The sequence below is a fragment of the Rhinoraja longicauda genome, chromosome 22 (genome assembly GCF_053455715.1).
Source record: "Rhinoraja longicauda isolate Sanriku21f chromosome 22, sRhiLon1.1, whole genome shotgun sequence".
Classification (NCBI taxonomy): Eukaryota; Metazoa; Chordata; class Chondrichthyes; order Rajiformes; family Arhynchobatidae; genus Rhinoraja; species Rhinoraja longicauda.
Genome location: NC_135974.1, coordinates 20,229,656 through 20,251,007, shown reverse-complemented (window position 1 = coordinate 20,251,007; position 21,352 = coordinate 20,229,656). Strand labels below are relative to the sequence as shown.

At 41.6% G+C, this 21,352-nt stretch overlaps 1 protein-coding gene across 2 annotated transcripts in view; it reads left to right on the top strand.

Moving 5' to 3' along the window:
• The window catches only part of LOC144604477 (solute carrier family 12 member 5-like), a 640,130-nt gene that overhangs the window by 602,428 nt on the left and 16,350 nt on the right, over positions 1 to 21,352 (top strand). For both annotated transcript variants that reach the window (XM_078418946.1, XM_078418947.1), the window contains exons 13-18: positions 1,252 to 1,370; positions 5,354 to 5,452; positions 6,869 to 6,988; positions 8,594 to 8,698; positions 9,399 to 9,567; positions 20,630 to 20,825. In XM_078418946.1, the coding sequence (XP_078275072.1) occupies positions 1,252 to 1,370; positions 5,354 to 5,452; positions 6,869 to 6,988; positions 8,594 to 8,698; positions 9,399 to 9,567; positions 20,630 to 20,825 (808 nt within the window). The remainder of the gene's footprint in view (positions 1 to 1,251; positions 1,371 to 5,353; positions 5,453 to 6,868; positions 6,989 to 8,593; positions 8,699 to 9,398; positions 9,568 to 20,629; positions 20,826 to 21,352) is intronic.

The window sequence follows — 21,352 nt, the reverse complement described above, 5'->3', positions numbered from 1 at the left end:
CTTTCACTGGTCACAGAAATCTCTCAGCTTCAAGAAGATTTTATTTAAAGTAGCAAACTAGCTTGGTTTTCATAAGATTAAGAAAATACTGTAGCAGAAATGCACATGTTAGCCTTGTCAATTGTGGATTTGGTATTAAACGTTTAGGGACATGCAGGAGGTACCACTTGCAGTATTTGATGCCATGGGAATGGACCGGCCGGGTCACTGAAACCCAATGAAAACAACTTCAGCTGTTCCCTTGCGATGGACCTGGCAATAGACATACTGCAGCTTTCCACGCACACTGTTAAATTATTATTGCCACCAGTTTTTGATGTTGTTTTCAGCTTCAGTATGAAGAGGCGATACAGTAATTCCTTGCCCATTTGTTTTCCGTCAGGTGTCATGAGTTTTCACAAAATGTGTGCAATTTGGTCCTTGTGTAATTTTGTAAAATGTGGAATAGCAATCGAGAAACCTGCTATAAGTTATACAAGATTTTTATTTCAATTGAAGCCAATGGGAAGATGTTACTTCAGGCTGCCTATTCATTATCAACCAAATTATATCTTCACAAAGTCAACAACTTCTGTAAAGCTTTGTCAAACCAGCAGTTCTTAAATCAAAGTGACTGCAAATGTCACGACATCAATAAACATAGGACTATCTTCCTTCATAACATTGAAGCTCATAGGAAAGTTATGCATTTGACAGGCACTGTTTTATTTCAAAACCGTCCAACAGGCAGGAAACTATGAAACAGATTATTTCTTCCCACTCTCAATTAATAATGCTGCATTAAGATGTGGGCTTTGTCAAATGATTGGAGCATTAGAGAAATCCTTCTGCTTTTTAATACCAAACTTCTTTAAAATGAATATGTAGGCTGTTCTGATAAACTGTAACCAAAATAATTTGAATCTGTTTGCACAGAATAATTTCACGGTCTATAATTCACCATTGAGATACACTTCCCATTTGGACATACACTTCCCATTTGGACAGACAGTTACAAGTTTTGAGTCAAATTATTAGGGATTCATGAATCTAACAAAAATGTACTTTCAACGGGGATTTACAAATGGCAAATCTTGGGTCAGCAATAGAGCAACTGGAAATAGATAACTGATCAATTTCCTCTAAAAGGAATTTTTTCTTCTGATTGCTTTTAAATGTTGAGCTAATTTTAAAGCACTTACCATTTTGTGAGTGGTGATCATTTTGCTCTCATTTTCTCACTTTGTCGATATTTATAATTATATTTCTCAGGTGTTTGGCCATGGAAAAGCAAATGGTGAACCCACCTGGGCCCTGCTACTGACAGCATGTATCTGTGAAACCGGAATCCTCATTGCCTCTCTGGATGAAGTAGCCCCCATCCTTTCCATGTATGTACAAATTTTAGACAATGCAAACCACCCTGCAAATTTAAGGTCAAATGTTACATTTTGCATTTTCAGTGGTGTTACATTTTCCAATGTTAACAAATTGGAAACTCAGCTGTTTTTCTTAGCAGTACTTTTTTGTCTATTATTTTAACAATAATTTGGATTATGTTGTTTATCAAAAAAATAAATGGATACATTATGCTCGAATTTATTTAAATGTCAGTCACTGTGATGTGCTCCTCAGTAAGTTCTGTTCTGTGTTGCCCTGGATATATTTTAGAGTGACATGAATGACATTTCCACTTAATAAATCCCTTTTCAAGGTACGCTCTTCATGTCCCCATGCTTCCCGTCGACAATTTACAGGATGAGGATCTGTGACATTGAGCCCATGTTCCATCACCAGGTGATAGGGAGTTCTGGGACTGCAGTGCATTTCATCATCAAACCAAAAGCAGTAAATTTCTCCAACAGACCTTGGACATGAAATGGAGGATGCAGGGAAGGGAAAGACTTAACTGGGCTTTTTTGGATTGTAATGTTCACTAACTGGAATCTCACAAAATCCTTGGTAACCAGTTCCAGCTGACAATCGACCCATGAAAATGCAAAACAAATCCAAACGTTAAGTTGATATATTTCTTACATACTGTAATCTCCTTGTGCATGCTCTCGTGCATTCCCGTTTGGTAGAAATGAAATATCAACAGGATGTATTCTATTATCTCTCGGTGAGTTTAACAGATGCAATTAACGATATACATTAATGACTTAGACGAAGGGATTAAAAGTACCATTAGCAAATTTGCAGATGATACTAAGTTGGGGGGTAGTGTGAATTGTGAGGAAGATGCAATAAGGCTGCAGGGTGACTTGGACAGGTTGTGTGAGTGGGCGGATACATGGCAGATGCAGTTTAATGTAGATAAGTGTGAGGTTATTCACTTTGGAAGTAAGAATAGAAAGGCAGATTATTATCTGAATGGTGTCAAGTTAGGAGGAGGGGGAGTTCAACGAGATCTGGGTGTCCTAGTGCATCAGTCAATGAAAGGAAGCATGCAGGTACAGCAGGCAGTGAAGAAAGCCAATGGAATGTTGGCCTTCGTAACAAGAGGAGTTGAGTATAGGAGCAAAGAGGTCCTTCTACAGTTGTACCGGGCCCTGGTGAGACCGCACCTGGAGTACTGTGTGCAGTTTTGGTCTCCAAATTTGAGGAAGGATATTCTTGCTATGGAGGGCGTGCAGCGTAGGTTCACTAGGTTAATTCCCGGAATGGCGGGACTGTCGTATGTTGAAAGGCTGGAGCGATTGGGCTTGTATACACTGGAATTTAGAAGGATGAGGGGGGATCTTATTGAAACATATAAGATAATTAGGGGATTGGACACATTAGAGGCAGATAACATGTTCCCAATGTTGGGGGAGTCCAGAACAAGGGGCCACAGTTTAAGAATAAGGGGTAGGCCATTTAGAACGGAGATGAGGAAGAACTTTTTCAGTCAGAGGGTGGTGAAGGTGTGGAATTCTCTGCCTCAGAAGGCAGTGGAGGCCAGTTCGTTGGATGCTTTCAAGAGAGAGCTGGATAGAGCTCTTAAGGATAGCGGAGTGAGGGGGTATGGGGAGAAGGCAGGAACGGGGTACTGATTGAGAGTGATCAGCCATGATCGCATTGAATGGCGGTGCTGGCTCGAAGGGCTGAATGGCCTACTCCTGCACCTATTGTCTATTGTCTATTGTCTATTGTCAATCAGATCTCTTCGAAGAGAGTGGAAAGTGGAGTTTGTGCATATCCTTGCTTACTGAAAATACTAACGGTATTAGAGCTTCTTTTGACTTTGAGGCTCAACACAAACCTAATCCTCCTAGGCAGATTCATTTGTATGCATTCCTCTTAAGTACAGCATGTCAGGGAAACACGACTCGATGGTGCACAAGGAAGAAAAGCAATTGGGCGAAAAAATAGGAGGAAGAACGGAGGAATTTGCAGTAAAGGCCCCATCTGCAGAGGCATGTACCGGGGCCAGTTTTCCAACCGGGAGCTCATGAGGAACAGTATAAAAGATATCTCCACTAAAAAAGTCCTTATAGAAGACCATCAAATGTTCCAGCCATGACTGTAGCCTTAAATCAGTCAAAGACCATGAACTAACTGTTGAAACATTTACCTGGGAGTAGAATGAGACTTCCATATTATATTTGCATGTGTTAGATTGTGACTTCATCTTCACTTTCTTTTTATTCTTCTCCCTAGTCATCTGGCCAAGTTCTTGGCTAACTGAAATGCACAGGGATCATTTTTGGTGAGAGAAGGAACGGAGAGTGGCATTCTTGCAGAATCAATGCTTGTAAATCAGACCAGGTTCCAGGCCAAAGTGTGAGATTTTAGTGGCTTTGTGGCTTTGGCTATACTGCCAACCACACTCTCAGTAATAACCACCATTTATGATGAGAACCTTTCCTTCCATTCATCTGTCTCATGCCAAATAGCTGTTGCCAATTGTTGTAGTGTACCACTTTAACCGACAAAATAGAGAGAACTGAGTTGATATCACGGTGTTTGGGTGATGCTACTGTTATGAATGGGTGATGTTTCGGGTCGAGACCCTTCCTCGGACTGAAGAAGGGTCTCGACCCAAAACGCCACCCATTCCTTCTCTCCTGAGATGCTGAGTTACTCCAGCTTTTTGTGATACCTTCGATTTGTACCAGCATCTGCAGTTATTTTCCTACACTAGTATTATGAATGGTTAGCTGGGTGGATGTCTGTGCAAGCAGTGAAACATGCAGCAAGAAGAGAGGGACAGAACCTGGGAATGTAAGCTAGAACGAAGGATTGGCAGAGTCTGTGGGTATGTGAATAATGGAGCCATGAGGCGCTGAGGCCGGAGGTGCAATTATTGGGATTGAAGATGCATTTACTGCTCTTGACACTTTGAATGGGATCATTAAATGGAACACTTGGGATTAACTGCTGTGGATATCTTCTATCATGCTTTCACTGTGTCTGACCATATCTCCTTATTTGTAGCTACATCTCCCATCTATAACTACATGACTAAGGTCCTAGAGTAATAGAGTCCTATATTACAGAACCGGCTCTTTGGTCCACTGAACACCCAGCAACCACTAAACACCCACATACACTATTCCTCTACCAATCCCTCCAGTGCAGAGCCTGAAAAAACTCTCACATGTAGTGCCACCCTTCCTTGTCTCCCAGAGAAGAAGTAGCTACAGTGAATGCTCCAAACAGAAAGTATCTCCCTACAATTTGAGCTCTTATGCAACTGCACAGAATTAACATGCAACCCGCAATTATTGAAAACCCATAGTCAATTTTTGTAACTGTCTAATTTATCCTTCAAATGTAGATCCTTGCTTCCGATTTTATTCTGTATTCTCTTCGCAAAAGATTCTAAAATACTTATGTTTGGAGGGTTTCGTCATAGTATTGCTTGTAACCTTTTTATCTGTTATGTTCCTATGTCTTTTCACTCAGCAAAGCAACATTTATAAATTATCCGTGCACCTGTATCTGATTGTGAAATTACACCAACACTGAAGAATACAATCTAATAATCCAAACCAGCACTCCATTTAGAGATGGAAGGATTATCTGATGATCCATGAATATTAGAAATCACAGAAATAAATAAATCTTGCACAGAAAAAAACCTGAAATAAATATAAGAAAATACTGGAAAAACCAGAGCAACTAATGAGCACTTGAAAGGGGAAAGTTAACGTTTGGGATGACCTGGAATATAGATTAGATTGGAAGTAGCATCATAAATAAAGGTTTCAAATATTAATATCTTCGTACAGCCAAGCTTACAGTAAAAATGTATCATGTACTTTGTTTGGGTTTGTTCTTTATTATCGTCAGATTTATTTTGGGTTCTTTAACCTAATCAAAGAAAAACAGTCCCATTTCTATTGCATGACAAATTAAGTGATTTAAAATTACATTTCTTTCTTCTCAGGTTCTTCTTGATGTGTTATATGTTTGTGAACCTGGCTTGCGCTCTGCAGACTCTACTCCGAACTCCGAACTGGAGACCCCGATTCAAATATTACCACTGGTATGAAATAATTACGTAAAACCATGATCTGGTTTCAAATCTATACCATAATCTATTAAATTATCATATGCTGGGGAAAGTACGGGTGTCAGGGTTTATGGAGAGAAGGCAGGAGAATGGGGTTGTGAGAAAGATAGATCAGCCATGATTGAATGGCAGAGTAGACTTGATGGACTGAATGGCCTAATTCTGCTCCTATCACTTATGAACTTATGAAAGCACATTAACCTGACGAAGCAGGGTAGGTCAACGTATATATTGTGCATAGCCTCTCACTGCGGATTTCTGTTGTGCATGAAACCCAGGCATTGCACAAAGACTTTTCCTCCACTTGCTGTGCAACACAAGAGTATGAGGAGAAAGTCAAACAGGTGGTGGAGGGTGAAGAGGAGGGAGTTTGATGGGAAGATAGGGTTCCTCGAAATGGGGCAGAATCAGGACCTCAGAGTTCAGGTGTACACAAGGGATGGAGTGGTAGAGGATTTGTGATTGAGGTTGGGATAATGGATCACAATTGGGGCACAGAGGGTGGGGCAGTGGTTGTGATTGTAAATAAACCAGGATCTGCCAGTATGAGCTGGAAAAAGATCTGCAGAAATACAGAATTTCGATGGATCGAAGTTCAAGATTGCAGTGCTTCAGACCAGATTAGTCTTTACATCCATTGAAATAGACCACACATTGGCAACTTCAGGAAACAGAGAAACATAGAAAATAGGTGCAGGAGTAGGCCATTCGGCCCTTCGAACCAGCACCGCCATTCAATATGATGATGGTTGATCATCCAAAATCACCCCATTCCTGCTTTCTCCCCATATCCCTTGATTCCGTTAGCCCTAAGAGGTTTATTTAACTCTCTTGAAAACATTCAGTGAATTGGCCTCCACTGCCTTCTGTGGCTGAGAATTCCACAGATTCACAACTCTCTGGGTGAAAAAGTTTTTCCTCATCTTAGTCCTAAATGGCCTACCCCTTATTCTTAAAAAGTGAAATGGCTCTTGTCATTAGATCCGTATCTTCCCTCTGCAAAACAAAACAAACTCTTAGCTCCTTCTGCACCAGAGGCTTGTGCACATTTAATACTAATCTTCTTCAAAGACCAAAGCCAGAAGGAGATCTCAGCTGTATGTTCACAATGCATCTTAGTCCTAAATGGCCTACCCCTTGTAATTAATTCTGAATTACATACAAGGACATTTCTGCAACATCTTCCACATGTCTTTTTCATGGTTTACAACCAATGAAATACTTTCCAGTGGTCACTGTTATAATTCAAAAACTGACACAATTGTGGATAACCTGTAATGCACAGTGCTAAATATTTGTGATGAATCGTATATACATAATAATAAGCAATGCATATTAGCAACTACAATTATATTTCCCCACTTGTGACAAGATTTTGTTTTCTCTCAGGGCTATGTCATTCCTGGGAATGAGCCTGTGTCTGGCCCTGATGTTTATATGCTCTTGGTACTATGCCATTGTGGCCATGGTAATAGCTGGACTTATCTACAAGTACATTGAATTCAATGGGTAAGTAACTGTACTTCTTTTGTACGACACTTTTAGAATGAAACTCACGGCAATGTCCTTGCATCACAGACCAGTCAGTCATACCCTGCTGATGTTGATTCTAGTCTGTGCAAAATGTTACCACTAAATTAAACAATACAAGCACTCCAGCTTGGATTCAGGCTGGTTCTTCGCTGGCTGAGCCAATGAAGTTGCATGAGAAAGCCAGTAGTTAACTTAGACAAGGCAGGAGCTGAAAATATGTTAAAAAGTAGAAAGTACTGGAAAAGATATAGCAATCACACAGCATATGAGGAAAAGAATAAAAGTGTATTTGGAAGGAGAATAGCTGAGCTGGCTCTGCATTTAATAAATTAGAAAACATAAAGTCACTTTTATCATTTAATGACTTTTATTTCTTCATTTAAGCAAAAGTGAATTTACAGCAAAATGTGCCATTAGTCGTTCCCCTATTTTTATTATACCAGCCGACTATAAACTCTCAAAGATTCCAGCAGCCACAGTTGGAGGAAAGGCCACTCTGACAGATCTCTGCCAACAGTAATAGCTGGAGGTCAAATGTATGAAATTCAAAACCAGTTCATCTTGAATTGTTTCCAGATTTCACCCAGGTAGAAATTTGCTGAATCAGCGACCCGTGAACTTTCTACATCCCCCAACCCCACCTCCACTCTCCGCCTCCTGTCAATGCATAGTTTGGTGATGTTGCTGAGACCAACCTGTGAGCTTTGGAAAGTACCACTCAATAGATTGATATGTGACTCTGGCACATAGACATGCAAAGAAGAAGAATGGAAGATGCATTTCACCAAACGGAAACAATTTCATTTATGGACAGATCATTCAGTTTCTGGTTGCTGGTCCTAGAAATGGTGGGAGACTATTTGTGATTTAGTTGTTACATGGAACACAGTAAGTTCCCCCTAAGATCAAATGAGAGTAAGTGTGTGTGTGAATCTGTCTGTCTGCATGTTTGTGACCACAGTACCTTTCATAACCCTGTGACCTTGGGACAAGCCCAGATCATTTTATTCAGTCTCCGAGAGCATTGAAACTGATTTATACATTAAAACTGAAAATTTGATATCTTACTTCAATAGCTCAAGAACATGGGACCTTGAACTGAGCTGAACTGCCAGCAAAACAGGTCATTTGAGAAACCTGAATGGCAAAAGAGTCATGAAGTTACCACCATTTGACAACAATGCTTATACGTGTTCCAAAGAGCTGAAAATGTTCAAAAGAAAAATCTTAGTTTAGAAAACTAATCACATTTCTTTTTAAATTACCCTGAAGGAGCAGGAAACAATGACCAGTAATTCAATAAAAACCACTCTGTACAAACGGATGAGATTTGTTTGATTGACAATATCAGGATGATGAAGAATATTAAAACAATGAAATCAATTCTTATGGCATCTAACCTCAAGGAGAATTTCAATCTTGGTTTGTTCATAGAGCAATCGATGTACATTTTGTGGCAATGTACATATTATTGCAAAGGTGCGACTGACCAATTATGATCAGTAATCGAAAATTTATAAAGCTCACGCATATACTATTAAACACTAGAATATTTCACTGATCTATATTTTCTTCCTGAAGAGCTGAGAAAGAATGGGGTGATGGAATCCGTGGCGTGTCCCTCAGTGCGGCCCGCTATGCTCTACTCCGGCTTGAAGAAGGTCCTCCACACACCAAGAACTGGAGGCAAGTTACTAAACTGAGCTCTTAACCTACAAAATTGAAACAGTATCTTGGAAGCCTCTGCAAATTTATTGGCATATCATAATTGTTAGTGGCAAAAAAAACAGAAGTCAATAAACCTGCTGGGGACTATTTGATTTCAAAGGGTGTGCATTCTACCTATGGTGCAAACATCTGTTCCACAAACTCAGACCTGTGTTTGCTCGGTTAGAATGGTCAGATACAGAGACGTTTTCCTTACCTCTAGTTGTCACAGAACTACTGCCCTACAACTCCAGAGACTCAGGTTCAATCCGGACCTCTATTTGGAGCTGCTGTCTATTTGGAGTTTGCATATTCTCTCTATTATACAACGGATCTTTCCTCCACGTTTCCACCCACATCTCAAGATTAGTTGGTTAATTGGCTACTGTAAATTGCCAAGTGTGCAGGTGAGGTGATGGGAATGAGGAGAGAATAAAATGGGTTAGGTAGTATTAGTGTAAGGGGGTTTTTGATGGCAACATCGACTAAGAGATCTGAAAGGCCTGTTTTTATGTTGACTCTCTCTGTGACTTTTTGATATTAACCTACTCCTCCCCCACAAAACATTGATAATGAAGGTTTTGTTCCTTATATTATAAATTTATTTTAAATGTATGATCAGATAGATTATGTTTTTTCTTACATGTTGAAGTGACAAAGTAATTTGCTTTGTCATTAGGCCCCAGCTTCTTGTGCTTGTAAAGGTGGACCAAGATCAGAATGTCAAACATCCACAACTTCTGGCGTTCACCTGCCAGCTGAAGGCTGGGAAAGGACTCACTATTGTGGGCTCTGTGTTACAGGGCAGCTTCCTGGAAAATCACACCCAGGCCCAACGTGCTGAGGAGGTAATCACTCACATACTTTTGCACGGTTGCTTCAATTGATGAGTGTGGGCTGATAGAATAAGGTCATTCTTTGGAAAAAGTTAATTGAGAGTTTGCAGCCTGGTTCTCTAACTTATATGTATAAGAACATTATATGGCAAGTATCAGATCATGTTTACCACGTGAATTGACATTTGACTCTTATAATATGCTTAGGCTGCAACATAACATAACATAACATAACATAACAACACTTTATTGTCATTCGGCACAACACCGAACGAAATTTCAGCAGTCACAAGACACAGCAAAAAAGAAAAAAACACAGGACACCCGACCCCAACACAAACATCCATCACAGTGACTCCAAACACCCCCTCACTGTGATGGAGGCAACAAAACTTCCCTTCTCTTCCCCCCGCACCCACGGACAGGCAGCTCGACCCCTACCGAGGCAACCGACACGCACAGCCCCCGCAAGAGGATGGAAGGCCCCGCGGCCGAGCCGCACCGGGCACTGAAACGTCCCGCAACCGAGCCACGCCGGCGATGTTAAGTCCAGCGGCCAAGCCGCGCCGGGCACCGAAACGTCCCGCGGCCGAGCCGCACCGGGCACTGAAACGTCCCGCGGCCGAGCCGCGCTGGCGATGGTAAGTCCAGCGGCCAAGCCGCGCCGGGCACTGAAACGTCCCGCGGCCGCACCGGGCGATGTTAAGTCCAGCGGCCGAGCCGCACCGGGCACTGAAACGTCCCGCGGCCGCACCGGGCGATGTTAAGTCCCGCAGCCGAGCCGCGCCGGGCAATGGAAGGCCCCGCGGGCGAGCAGCGCCCCGGGGAAGAGACCTAATAAAAGAAAGGTTTCCCCCGCCCCACCCCACCCCACCCCCCCACACCCCACACCCCCACCACACATACACAGCCAAAAACAGAAACAAAAACCATCCCAACACCGACACAAACAAAAAAAAAGAAAAAAAGACAACAGACTGCCAGAGAGCCGCAGCCGTTAGGCGCAGCCAACACTTGAAATTGATAACAGTAAATATTCAAAGCACCTCAATTAATTTCTGAAATAGAGTAGAATTCAAGTCATTACCATATAAAATATTAGGTGCTATTTAGTGATAAGGCTGTCGGCAAAATACACTTTCATTTGGTTGAGGATAATTCATAATTTTCAAAATGACCTGCTAAAATCAATAATTTATTAACATATCTTGCAATTTTTAACAGTAATTTTGTTGGACATCAAGCTGAAGGGTGGTGTTCTTTGGAAGAGATTTCTTCCAAGCACATTCCAACTAAACACCTCTCTAACTTCAAGTAACCCTTGCATCACCTCTCTCTCTCCAACCCTCCCCACCCTAGTCCTCTTGCTAATTTCACCATTTGTATTCCTTAATTTTCGCCTCGTCCCAGCCAACGTTGGATCATTGTTGGGATCATCAGGGCTCCACCTTTCCTGAGTCATCAATGCAGGCTCTGCTTTGTTCTGTACCTTTCCATATCTCCAGTGTCCCCCTTCCTGACTCTCAGTCCGATGAAGGGTGTTGACGCAAAACGTCACCTATTCCTTTTCTCCAGAGATGCTGCCTGACCCGCTGAGTTACTCCGGCATTTTGGTCTGGCTTCAGTGTGAGCCTGCATATGCAGTTTCTTCTTACACCATCACCTAGCAGTATGTCTCAATCACAGAGTTTGAAGAGCACCTGGTCAACACTAATTTGGTTGGCTGCATGTCTCTACATCTCATTGACCCTGCTGTACTGTGCAACACTATACTTTTTCATTCTATGTGAGCTCACCAATCCAGTGCCAAAAGGGAGTAGGAGGGTTACCTGATGTTCGGAACCGAAAGAGCGTTATACCAGTTTCTATGACTTGAAATATTTGGCCCAGCATTTGCTGTGACTGACGGTGTGACTGCAAGAACAGGCCTTTAAATAAATCAAAAACTCATGTCTCTGCTAAAAATGAAAGCAATAAACTGCAGTTCCTAGAAACCTAAACAATTTTTTTTAAATCCAGAAACACTCAGCATTACTCTAATGGAAAGTGAGAGTAAACATTGACTGATTCTCACTCAATAGAGGATGCGTGGCCTGTGACTTTCCAGCATTTATGTACCTGTTTTTGCACTAAAGTATTCAGGCTCCTACTCCTTTTAATGGCTTCTTATCATCCAAGCCAAGCATTATTCTTACTTCAAAGCATGATTTTTATGCTTTTTTCCTGACTTGGGCCCTGTGAATCATGCACCATCTTTGCAGCATTTCACCGTTTGAGGAGAGATAGGAATTGGCTGACAGGACAATCCTGGGAAGAGAGAGAAAGGTGATCCTGGGCTGGAGTTTTTTCCACTCCAAGGCCCAAAGATAACTGCCTGCTTTTCCCAGTAACATAAGAAATAAAAACATCCAGCGTGGGAAAGAACTGCAGATGCTGGATTAAATTGAAGGTGGACACAAAATGCTGGAGTAACTCAGCGGGACAGGCTCCATCCCTGGAGAGAAGGAGGAGGAGGGGGGGAGGAGGGGGAGAGGAGGAGGAGAGGAGAGGAGAGGAGAGGAGAGGAGAGGAGAGGAGAGGAGAGGAGAGGAGAGGAGAGGAGAGGAGAGGAGAGGAGAGGAGAGGAGAGGAGAGGAGAGGAGAGGAGAGGAGAGGAGAGGAGAGGAGAGGAGAGGAGAGGAGAGGAGAGGAGAGGAGAGGAGAGGAGAGGAGAGGAGAGGAGAGGAGAGGAGAGGAGAGGAGAGGAGAGGAGAGGAGAGGAGAGGAGAGGAGAGGAGAGGAGAGGAGAGGAGAAGGAGGTTGTTCCCTACTTTTCTTTACACAGGCATACAATGATTTTCCTTAATTATGCTGAACTGTTGATTGCTTGTGTTTTCATGGTTTTCATGGTTTCTCTTTTCAAACGTATGTTGTTGTCCGAAATGTTCTTGTGACTCCAACTGTGTTATAATTACCACAGTTAAGTAGTAGGGTGTTTTGAAGTTTCAAATAATGTTTTTTATCAATTTACAATTTCAAAAGAAATGGCAACCTGGCCCAATCCATCATGCAATCAGTCTTCCACTAACTGCAATTAGCAAAGATAAACTGCTATCGGGAAATGCAAACTGAAATATTGTGATAGATTCTCCAAGTAGACCAAACATATGGCCCTATCCTTTCAACCAGGATTGCTTGCAAATTCTTTGACTCCATCATCATAATACATGACAGCAGCCCAAAATATTAACTGCATTCTGCACTGTAAAGAATGTTAAATTTTTCCGAATTTTAAACTACTTGGATTAACCCAATAGTAAATAAACTCATAATATCAAAAGACCACAATCTTGTAATTTAATTGGATAATAATTAGGGCAAACATCAAAGATATATGATTTTTAAAAGCCTAGATTAACCACCCTTAATTTATTGATAACAAATTGTAAACAGCTTGTTCAGTGGAGCCCAGACTATTACTGAATTTAGAAACAATTGTGTATGGAGTTCTTTAGCCTTTATAATCAGAGTCATAGAGTCATAAAGCGTGGAAACAGGCTCTTTGGCCCAACTTGCCCACGCTGACCAAGTTGCCTCATCTGCACTGGTCTCATGCCTGCATTTGGCCCATATCCTTCTAAACGTTTTCTATCCATGTACTTGTCTAAATGTATTTTAAATGTAGTAATAGTATCTGCCTCAGCAACATGCCCTGGCAGCTCATTCCATATGCACACCTGCTTTTGTGTGAAAAGGTTTCCCTCAGGTCCCTATTAAATCTTTCTCGCTCACCTTAAATCTATGTCCATTGGTTCTTAATTTCCCTTCTCTGGTTAAAATGCTCTGTGCATTAATGTATTCCCCTCATAATATTATACACATGTATAAGATAACCCTTCGTCCTCCTGCATTCTAAGGAATAAAGTTCTAGCCTTCTCAACAACTCCTTATAGCTCAGGCCCTTGAGTCCTGGCAACATTCTTATAAATCTTCTCTGTATCCTTTCCAACTGAACAAAATCTTTCCTATAAAACAGAGACTAAAACTGAACACAATACTCTAAATGTGGCCTCCCCAGTGTCTTATACAACTGTAACATAAGAACCCAACTTCTGTATTAAGTACCATAAATTTTGAAGGCCAATGTGCCGAAAGCCTTCTTGACCACCCTATCTACCTGTGACATCACTTTCAATGAACCATGTACCTGTACTCCACTTCCCAGAGCCCTGCCATTCATTGTGAAGATCCTGCCCTAGTTTGACTTCCCAAAATGCAACACCACACTGTATTAAACTCCATTAATCATTCCTCACCCCCGCTGCCCAACTGATCGAGATCCTGCTGCAATTTTTGATAACCATCTTCACTATATGATGCCACCCACTTTTGTGTCATCTGCAAACTAACTGATCATGCCTTGTAAATTCTCATCCAAATTGTTGATTGAATTAGATTGCTTTCTCACCATGTCCTTGGGATGAATGCATCGGCATTTTTCAGAACTGCATTTCTGGTCGACTTGATGTTGTACTTCTGGGCATGAAAAATCTGTTTGTCACCCATTCATTTTAGCTGCCTCCCTTGGCCTTACCAAAAGGCAGATCAAAAATAACAGCTCCTTGAAGATGGTGTAAGAAACAATTCAGAATTTTAGTAACAAAACTTTTGCAATATTTTAATAACAAAACTTTTGCAATATTTTAATGGAAAACAGAAAAAAAATCAATTTGTGATTAATAATTGAACAACAAACTAAACGTTTCTCATCTCAGTTTGTCTGACACCAATTTTTTTAAATTGAATATGACTGGCAGCAACAATAGATTAATTTTGACTCACAACTTTTGCCGGCAGAAAAAAATAATTAGAACGAGATTGTTTTCTGAAGAGATAACTGTCACACAAGATAATTGTCATTGCAAATGTAATTTACAGTTGATTTATACAGGTAGTTTGCTCCCAGGTGTTATCCTATGTTATCCTATGCTCTGGTCTTTGATGCTGGATCAAAATAAAGAGGCGGCCTCTACTTCTATCCAATATAATTGGTGGGTTTTAGATTGCAGTTTCCACATTCTGGCTTTTCACATAACTCATTGTATACAATCAAGCTGGGAATCTTTGGAGTTAGTTGAAGTGAGGTCAAACAAATGAAGTACTGTCAGTACCTACCACTTTATTATCAACAACCAAATATATAGGCCACATAGTGCTAATCATTGTTCATTGTCATGAGTATCAATGACACACAATCAGAAGAGAGCTATTAATTTTGTTCAAATCAATGCTGGTACAAGAATAACTGCTGATTTCTGGTAGAGTCTAGTATTTGAGGGCAGCTTTAATCAGTCATTAGCATTATAACTGCAATGAGATTTGTCCAGCCACCAGATACAAAAGCAAATTCATTCACCTCCACATGTGCAGCAGTGACTGTCTTATTACTAACCTGGGGCTACCAATTTGATTTTGATTAAATAATTCACATGCATAGCAAGTGTCAAGTTTAGTAAGCTAGTTATGAATAGCATGAGGGATAAATATAGCTTCTTATAGCTCCATATCACAGATATGCTGCAGTGGTACTGAAGGCAGCACTGCAAAGGTTACAGATGGTTGTTTGTTCTGTCCAGTGAACAGACGCAGAGCTTATCTGCAGTCAGCAATGTTTCCTCAGCTGTCACTGCTAACCCACTTTACTCCCAAAGGGCTTCACCAGGAGGTGTTAAGTATCTTTGTGATAAAGCCAATGATCACATTCGTTTTATTTTAGCAACATTGCTACCCAGCCCTGCAAACTACCACCTTCAAAGATTTATCTAACTAAACTCCCGGGTGCTTCTGGTATTTCACCTTGGAGTTAATATGAAAGAGATGATACAACTACACAATGGCACAGTTGGTAGAGCTGCTGACTTAAAGGTTCAATCCTGCCCACTGGTGCTGCCTGGGTGGGTTTATATGTTCTCTCTATGACCATATGTTTCCACTGGATACTCTGGTTTCCACCCAAATTCCATGCAGATTGCGAGGTTAACCGGGCATGGTGAAATTGTCCCCAGTGGACGTGGGTGATCTATTTGATGGGAATATGGGGAAAGTTAGTGGAACCCTGGAGTTACTCAGTGAGCTGTCATTGACTGAAAGATCTCTTTCTATGCTGTAAGGAAATATATAGATGAAACAATTGTTTTTAACCTATTTCTACACCAAAGAGTCAACAGTACTTTGCATAAGCATTTGAAGTACAGTATTCTATTTGTGCAGGCATAGTGTGTTTAAGCTATTTGGTAAATTAATCTTAATCATTCAGTAGATTTAATTTCAAACCTGACATATTCTGAGATGTGACTTATTGTCAAGGGAGTTACTAAATATGAGAATAAATAGCTTTCATACTAAAGTTTGAAATACAAGTTTCAATGAACTGTTTCAATGAAATGTTAGAACCATTTACAGGTGATCTACCTCGAGGCCACCATTCACAGTGCTTTTTTTAGGGAGTGTTATGTGAGATTAATGCTCCAAGGTTCATTGCATCTGAACGAGGTTGCTTCATTTTTGTGCTTGGCCTATTTACAGAGAGGGAAGCAAGGTGTTCTGTTAAAAAAGACATGCAGGTGCCTTTATCTTAAAAATAGATATAACTAACTTCAGCTGCTTCATCAATGCCAACCTTCCATCACAAGGTCAGAAGGTTCACGAATGATTGCAGTGTTTTCGAATCCATTTGTAACTCCTCAGCAAATGGAGCAGCCTGTGCTTGCATGCAGCAAGACTGAGACAACATTCTGGCATGGGCTAGTAAGTGGAAAGTAACAATCACACCTTAAAAGTGCCAGGCAATGACCATCTCCTGCAAGAGAGTGCTGGAAGAACTCAGCGGACGAAGCAGCTAGTGCATGAAGATGCCATTTCCTGCAGGTCCCCCTCCAAGTCCTTCACTGTCCTGATTTGAAAATATATCACTGGTCCTTCATCATCACTGGGTCTAAATCCTGGAACTCCATTCCCAAAGGCACTGTGGGAACACCTTCACCAGCAATACTGCAATGGTTCAAGAGGGTGGCTCATCCCTACTTCAGGATTAATAGGAATGGGCAACAAATGCTGGCCTTGCCAGTGATACCCAGACCCTGAAAAATCAGTAACTTGAAAACAAATGCCAGATAAGAAGCTATGACCTCTAGAGGGTCTGGATGACAAGTCAGGATCTCCTTAGGATGAGTCAAGCAGGGGGTGAGTTGTACTTTCATTTTCAGTACCTGAAGCCTTGAACCACAGTACAACATCTGAAGAATTCCCATAGCGTCACAAGGTATGTCAAGGGAGCTGCACGCACACACGCACACTCTCACACACACACACACGCACACTCTCTCACACACACACACAGTTAATCACACCTGTCAAGAGGCTACAAAATGTGTTTCTGCTTCTAAGCAGTCTCATCCTGACATGTCTGGCGGAATAAACGTTCCTTTGATAGCAACTTGAAGCCTCTCAAGAATAGCAGCATATCCCCAGGGAGTGGCCTGATGTCTTGAACAGAGGGAGGGTGCACATGAGCGGGCAGCTTTCTGTGGGCACAGTGACTTCACCCATCAGCAACTCACAGAGCTCCAGGATTAAAGGAACACTGCATGAGAATAACACGCTGTCCTGCATGGTCATGAATGAGCAAGTCTCCTTCTGGCCAGAACAGAGACATGGCACACAGGAATTCTCTTCCAGCCCCCTTTCCTCATCCAGAGCAGAGTGCTGTTCAGTGAACAAAGAGCTGCTTCCGTGGGGGACCGTGTCCGCTGGCTGGGCAGTGTCAGAGTTCGGAGATTGATGCAACGGTGGACAGGCTGTCAGCGTGTCATGCACCAACATCTACCCATGTGTGGTTGCCTAGCATCCACACCTCACCGAGACATCAATCCACCTCCCATCAGAGCGTCATGCCATGCCAGACTGCAGTTTTTTTAATTGGCCCTAGGTGGCAGTCTGAAGCTGAGGGAAGATCTCTCCACTAATCTTCAACTTCTGAGCAGACTCAAAAGGAAACAGAGCAGCAAGCCAGCAGCCACTCAGCAGATATACAGGAGACATATGATCTACTTAAAGGACATTTAAACCTCTTGTGGGGCTGCCAAATGTTGCTCGCAAGGTGCTCACTAGTTTACCCTGGAGGACAAATACCATGATTTTCTGGTGTTGTGCTGTTTGATTTTGCTTTTATATAGAAAGATTCTCAAGGCATTAGTAATATTTAATTGAATTCACATTTGGGGAAAATAACTGAGGGATTACAGGAGGATTTCCATGTTTACCGATGAATCCATCAGGTGGCACCAGCAGTGGCTGACTTGCCAATAGTCTGTCTGTCCCTTCCTTCTTTGTGTCAGTTTAGTATGTGTTAAATGTATGTTTTTTAGTGTTCTTTAGCTTATTTTGGGTGGGGGCGTGGGGGTTGAGTTGGGGGAAACTTTTTCTAATCTCTTACCACGACGGAAATGCGATTTTTTCCATATCGTATCTTCGTCCATACTGCGGCCTAACATCGTGGAGTTGGCGGCCTTTGCTGGAGATCGACCGGGAGCTCCATCACAGGAGCCTGCGGGACTTACCATCACGGAGCTCGCGATCCCTGTCGGGGGGGTCGTCTTTGGTGCTCCAACCGTGGAAGCCTGCGAGACTTTAACATCATGGAGCCGCGGTCTCTAGTAGAGACCAACATTGGGGAACTCCAAGCCACAGGAGCTTTCAACCGCCCCGACACGGGACTTTCGATCACCCCTACGGGGGGCTTCGACCTCGGGCTGCAGATGGGTCGACTGCCCCGATCGCAGCAGAATAAAGAGGAAGGAGATTGGACTCTATTGTCTTCCATCATAGTGAGGAACTTGTGGGATCCGCTGTGGTGGATGTTTATGTTAACCTTTAAGTAGTTGTGTGTCTTGTTGCTTTTTTTAGTGTGGCTTTATGGTAATCTGAATTTCACTGTACCTTAATTGGTACATGCGACAATAAACTGACCTTGAGACCTTGAGACCTAAAACTAAGCAGGAATGTGAGCAGCATTGAGAATGTAGATCGGTTTCGAGGGGATAAAGTCAAGCTGCGTAAATAGGCCACAACATAGCAAATGGAGTATAATGTGAAGGCCAAGTGGCCTCCTCCTGCACCTATTTTCTATATTTTCTATGAACTCACAACCTACTAATGTCAGGTTATTTTTATTGGTTATAAATATTGAGGGAAAGGGAAATATTCATGTTAAAGAGAACTGGGTTTCCCAATGCATAAATCACTGAAAGTCTAACACATTGGCATTAGGAAGAAACTGGCACATATGTTGAAATGTGCTTTATTCTCAGCTGCATTTGACTATAATGATGGTACTTGTTGGTGCTGTACAGCAGTCCAAAGCATAGGAGATCTCAGGCACCATAAACAGCTGGGAAGCTTGGTGTTAGTTCAATGTACTCCTTATTCACCTGAGAGTGTTCCATACTGATCATTGCACGTTCTCACAGCTCCAAATTATACCAGTGCAGGTGTGGAGTTGTGAATGACAGCATTAGATAAAAATGGCACATTTGCATCTGAAAATGATCGTAAACTCAATCTACTCCATGCACACCTGGTATTGGTAAAACTGATTCTGGATCATGCAGTGTATTAAAAAGGGAACTGCGTTCCTGTAAAAAAGAGACACAAAGTGCTGGAATAACTCAGCAGGTCAGGCAGCATCTCTGGAGAACACTCCTCACGGCCCGACCATCCACAGTGAAGATCCTACTCTGGGTTGACTTCCCAAAATGCAGCACCTCACACTTGTCTGCACTAAACTCCATTAACCGTTCCTCAGCCCACTTGCCCAGCTGATCAAGATCTTCTGTAATTTTTAATAATCAGCTTCACTATCTACGATACCACCCACATCAGTGTCTCTAAACGACCTCATCTGACATCACATTTTCAAAACACCACTGGAGCAGTAGGTAGCTAATATTTTTTATGTTCCCTAGCACTATCTATGTTGAACCAAGAGTTTACGTCTATAGCTTTATTTCACTTCATTTGACTTCTGATCTTTCCATCTCTCATTGCAGAGGTAAGATATTTCTAATGACATATAACAAACGACTCAAATAAGTTTTCTGCATTGTAAAAGAAGATATATTATAAATGTCATAAATTACTTTTGCAAGAACAATCCCTGAAGATTTCATTGATTGAGGCAATTACTTTTTAATTGCTACTATTTTTTATATTGTTGCTGTCAAGTTATTACAAGAATTACTCACTGCTGAAGCACAGAATGGGGAACTGAGAAACATGATTAACATCCCACAAGCATGGTTGGACTGGTAACTTGAGAGCAATGAAGTGTGTACTGCTTCAGATAACTGCTCAAAAAAACAAAATCAGCAGATGCCAGAAATCTGAAATAAAACCAGAAAGTGCTTAAAATACTCAGATGTTAAGTATTTGTCCATTTCTTTTGTTTTTATTTTCAATATATGCTCGGCATGCAAGATTCTGCCTGAGATATCACAAGTACTTCAAGACTTTTGAAAAGTATTATAATTTAACATCTTTGCAGTTAGATTTTTCAGGAATTTATAAACTGCTGCCGAATGAGTCAGAGTCATACAGCATGGAAGCAGGTCTTTCGGCCCACCAATGCTGACCAATGCTGCCAATGCTGACCAAGGTGCCCCCGTCTACAATCTGCCTGTATTTCCCTTGAAATATAAAGGCAAAATCCCTCTAAACCTTTCCTATCCATATACCTTGTCCAAATGTATTTTAAATGTTGTTATAGTACCTGCCTCAACTACTTCCCCTGTCAACTCATTGCATATACCCACCACCGTCTGTGTGACAAATGGTTCAAACCTGTCCAGGGAAAGAATGAAAAGTTGAAAAGACCTGTTAATAAAGATTTCAAATCAATCCTCGGTATTGTTGATTAAACATGCTCTTTCCGGTTATTGCAGCCCACTCCATCAACCAGTCACACAAATACTGACGTCTCTGACAATCTTGCCAAATTATTTTCTTTCCTACTTTGCCCCCTCTGTGTCTCTCTGGACAGTCGATTAAACGTCTCATGGAAGTGGATAAGGTGAAGGGGTTCTGCCAGGCAGTCGTATCGTCCAACCTGCGCGATGGCATGTCCCACCTCATCCAGTCATGTGGTCTAGGAGGAATGCAGCACAACACTGTCCTGATGGGTTGGCCAAGAGCTTGGAGGCAATCTGATGATCCCAGAACATGGAAAAATATAATTGGTATGTGTAACTTCAAAGAGACTTCCATTCAAGATGAAGCAGGTGACAAAATACATGTGTCTTTTGAAAAATAGCACAGGAATTGCATTGAAAAAGAAGTAAAAGAAATTAGGAGTAGAAATAATGATTGCATTTTCTTTTAAAATCCCATGTGAACATTGGCCTGATAACTCAGGTTAATAGGGTTACAGTTCACAACCCCTCACAATGAGTCAATATCTTATCCACAAATTCACTGGATTTTTACATTTCCGCTCCCTCGTGTCACCGCTCACACGATAGCTTTGCAGTCACAATGGTCACATTCAATAACAAGAGGGGGGAAAAAGTGTAAATAAGAATTATTTACCAGGGGATCTTAAGGAAACCCGAAAGAATGAAAATACCTGGTATAAGAAATGGGTCAGTAAAATATTGAAGTTTGGTATATAGTCTTTCTTGGAAATTGTCTGATATATAGTATTATTATATACCCCTACCCATTGGGTAGCATAACGGTGCAACTAGTAACGCTGCTACTTTACCAC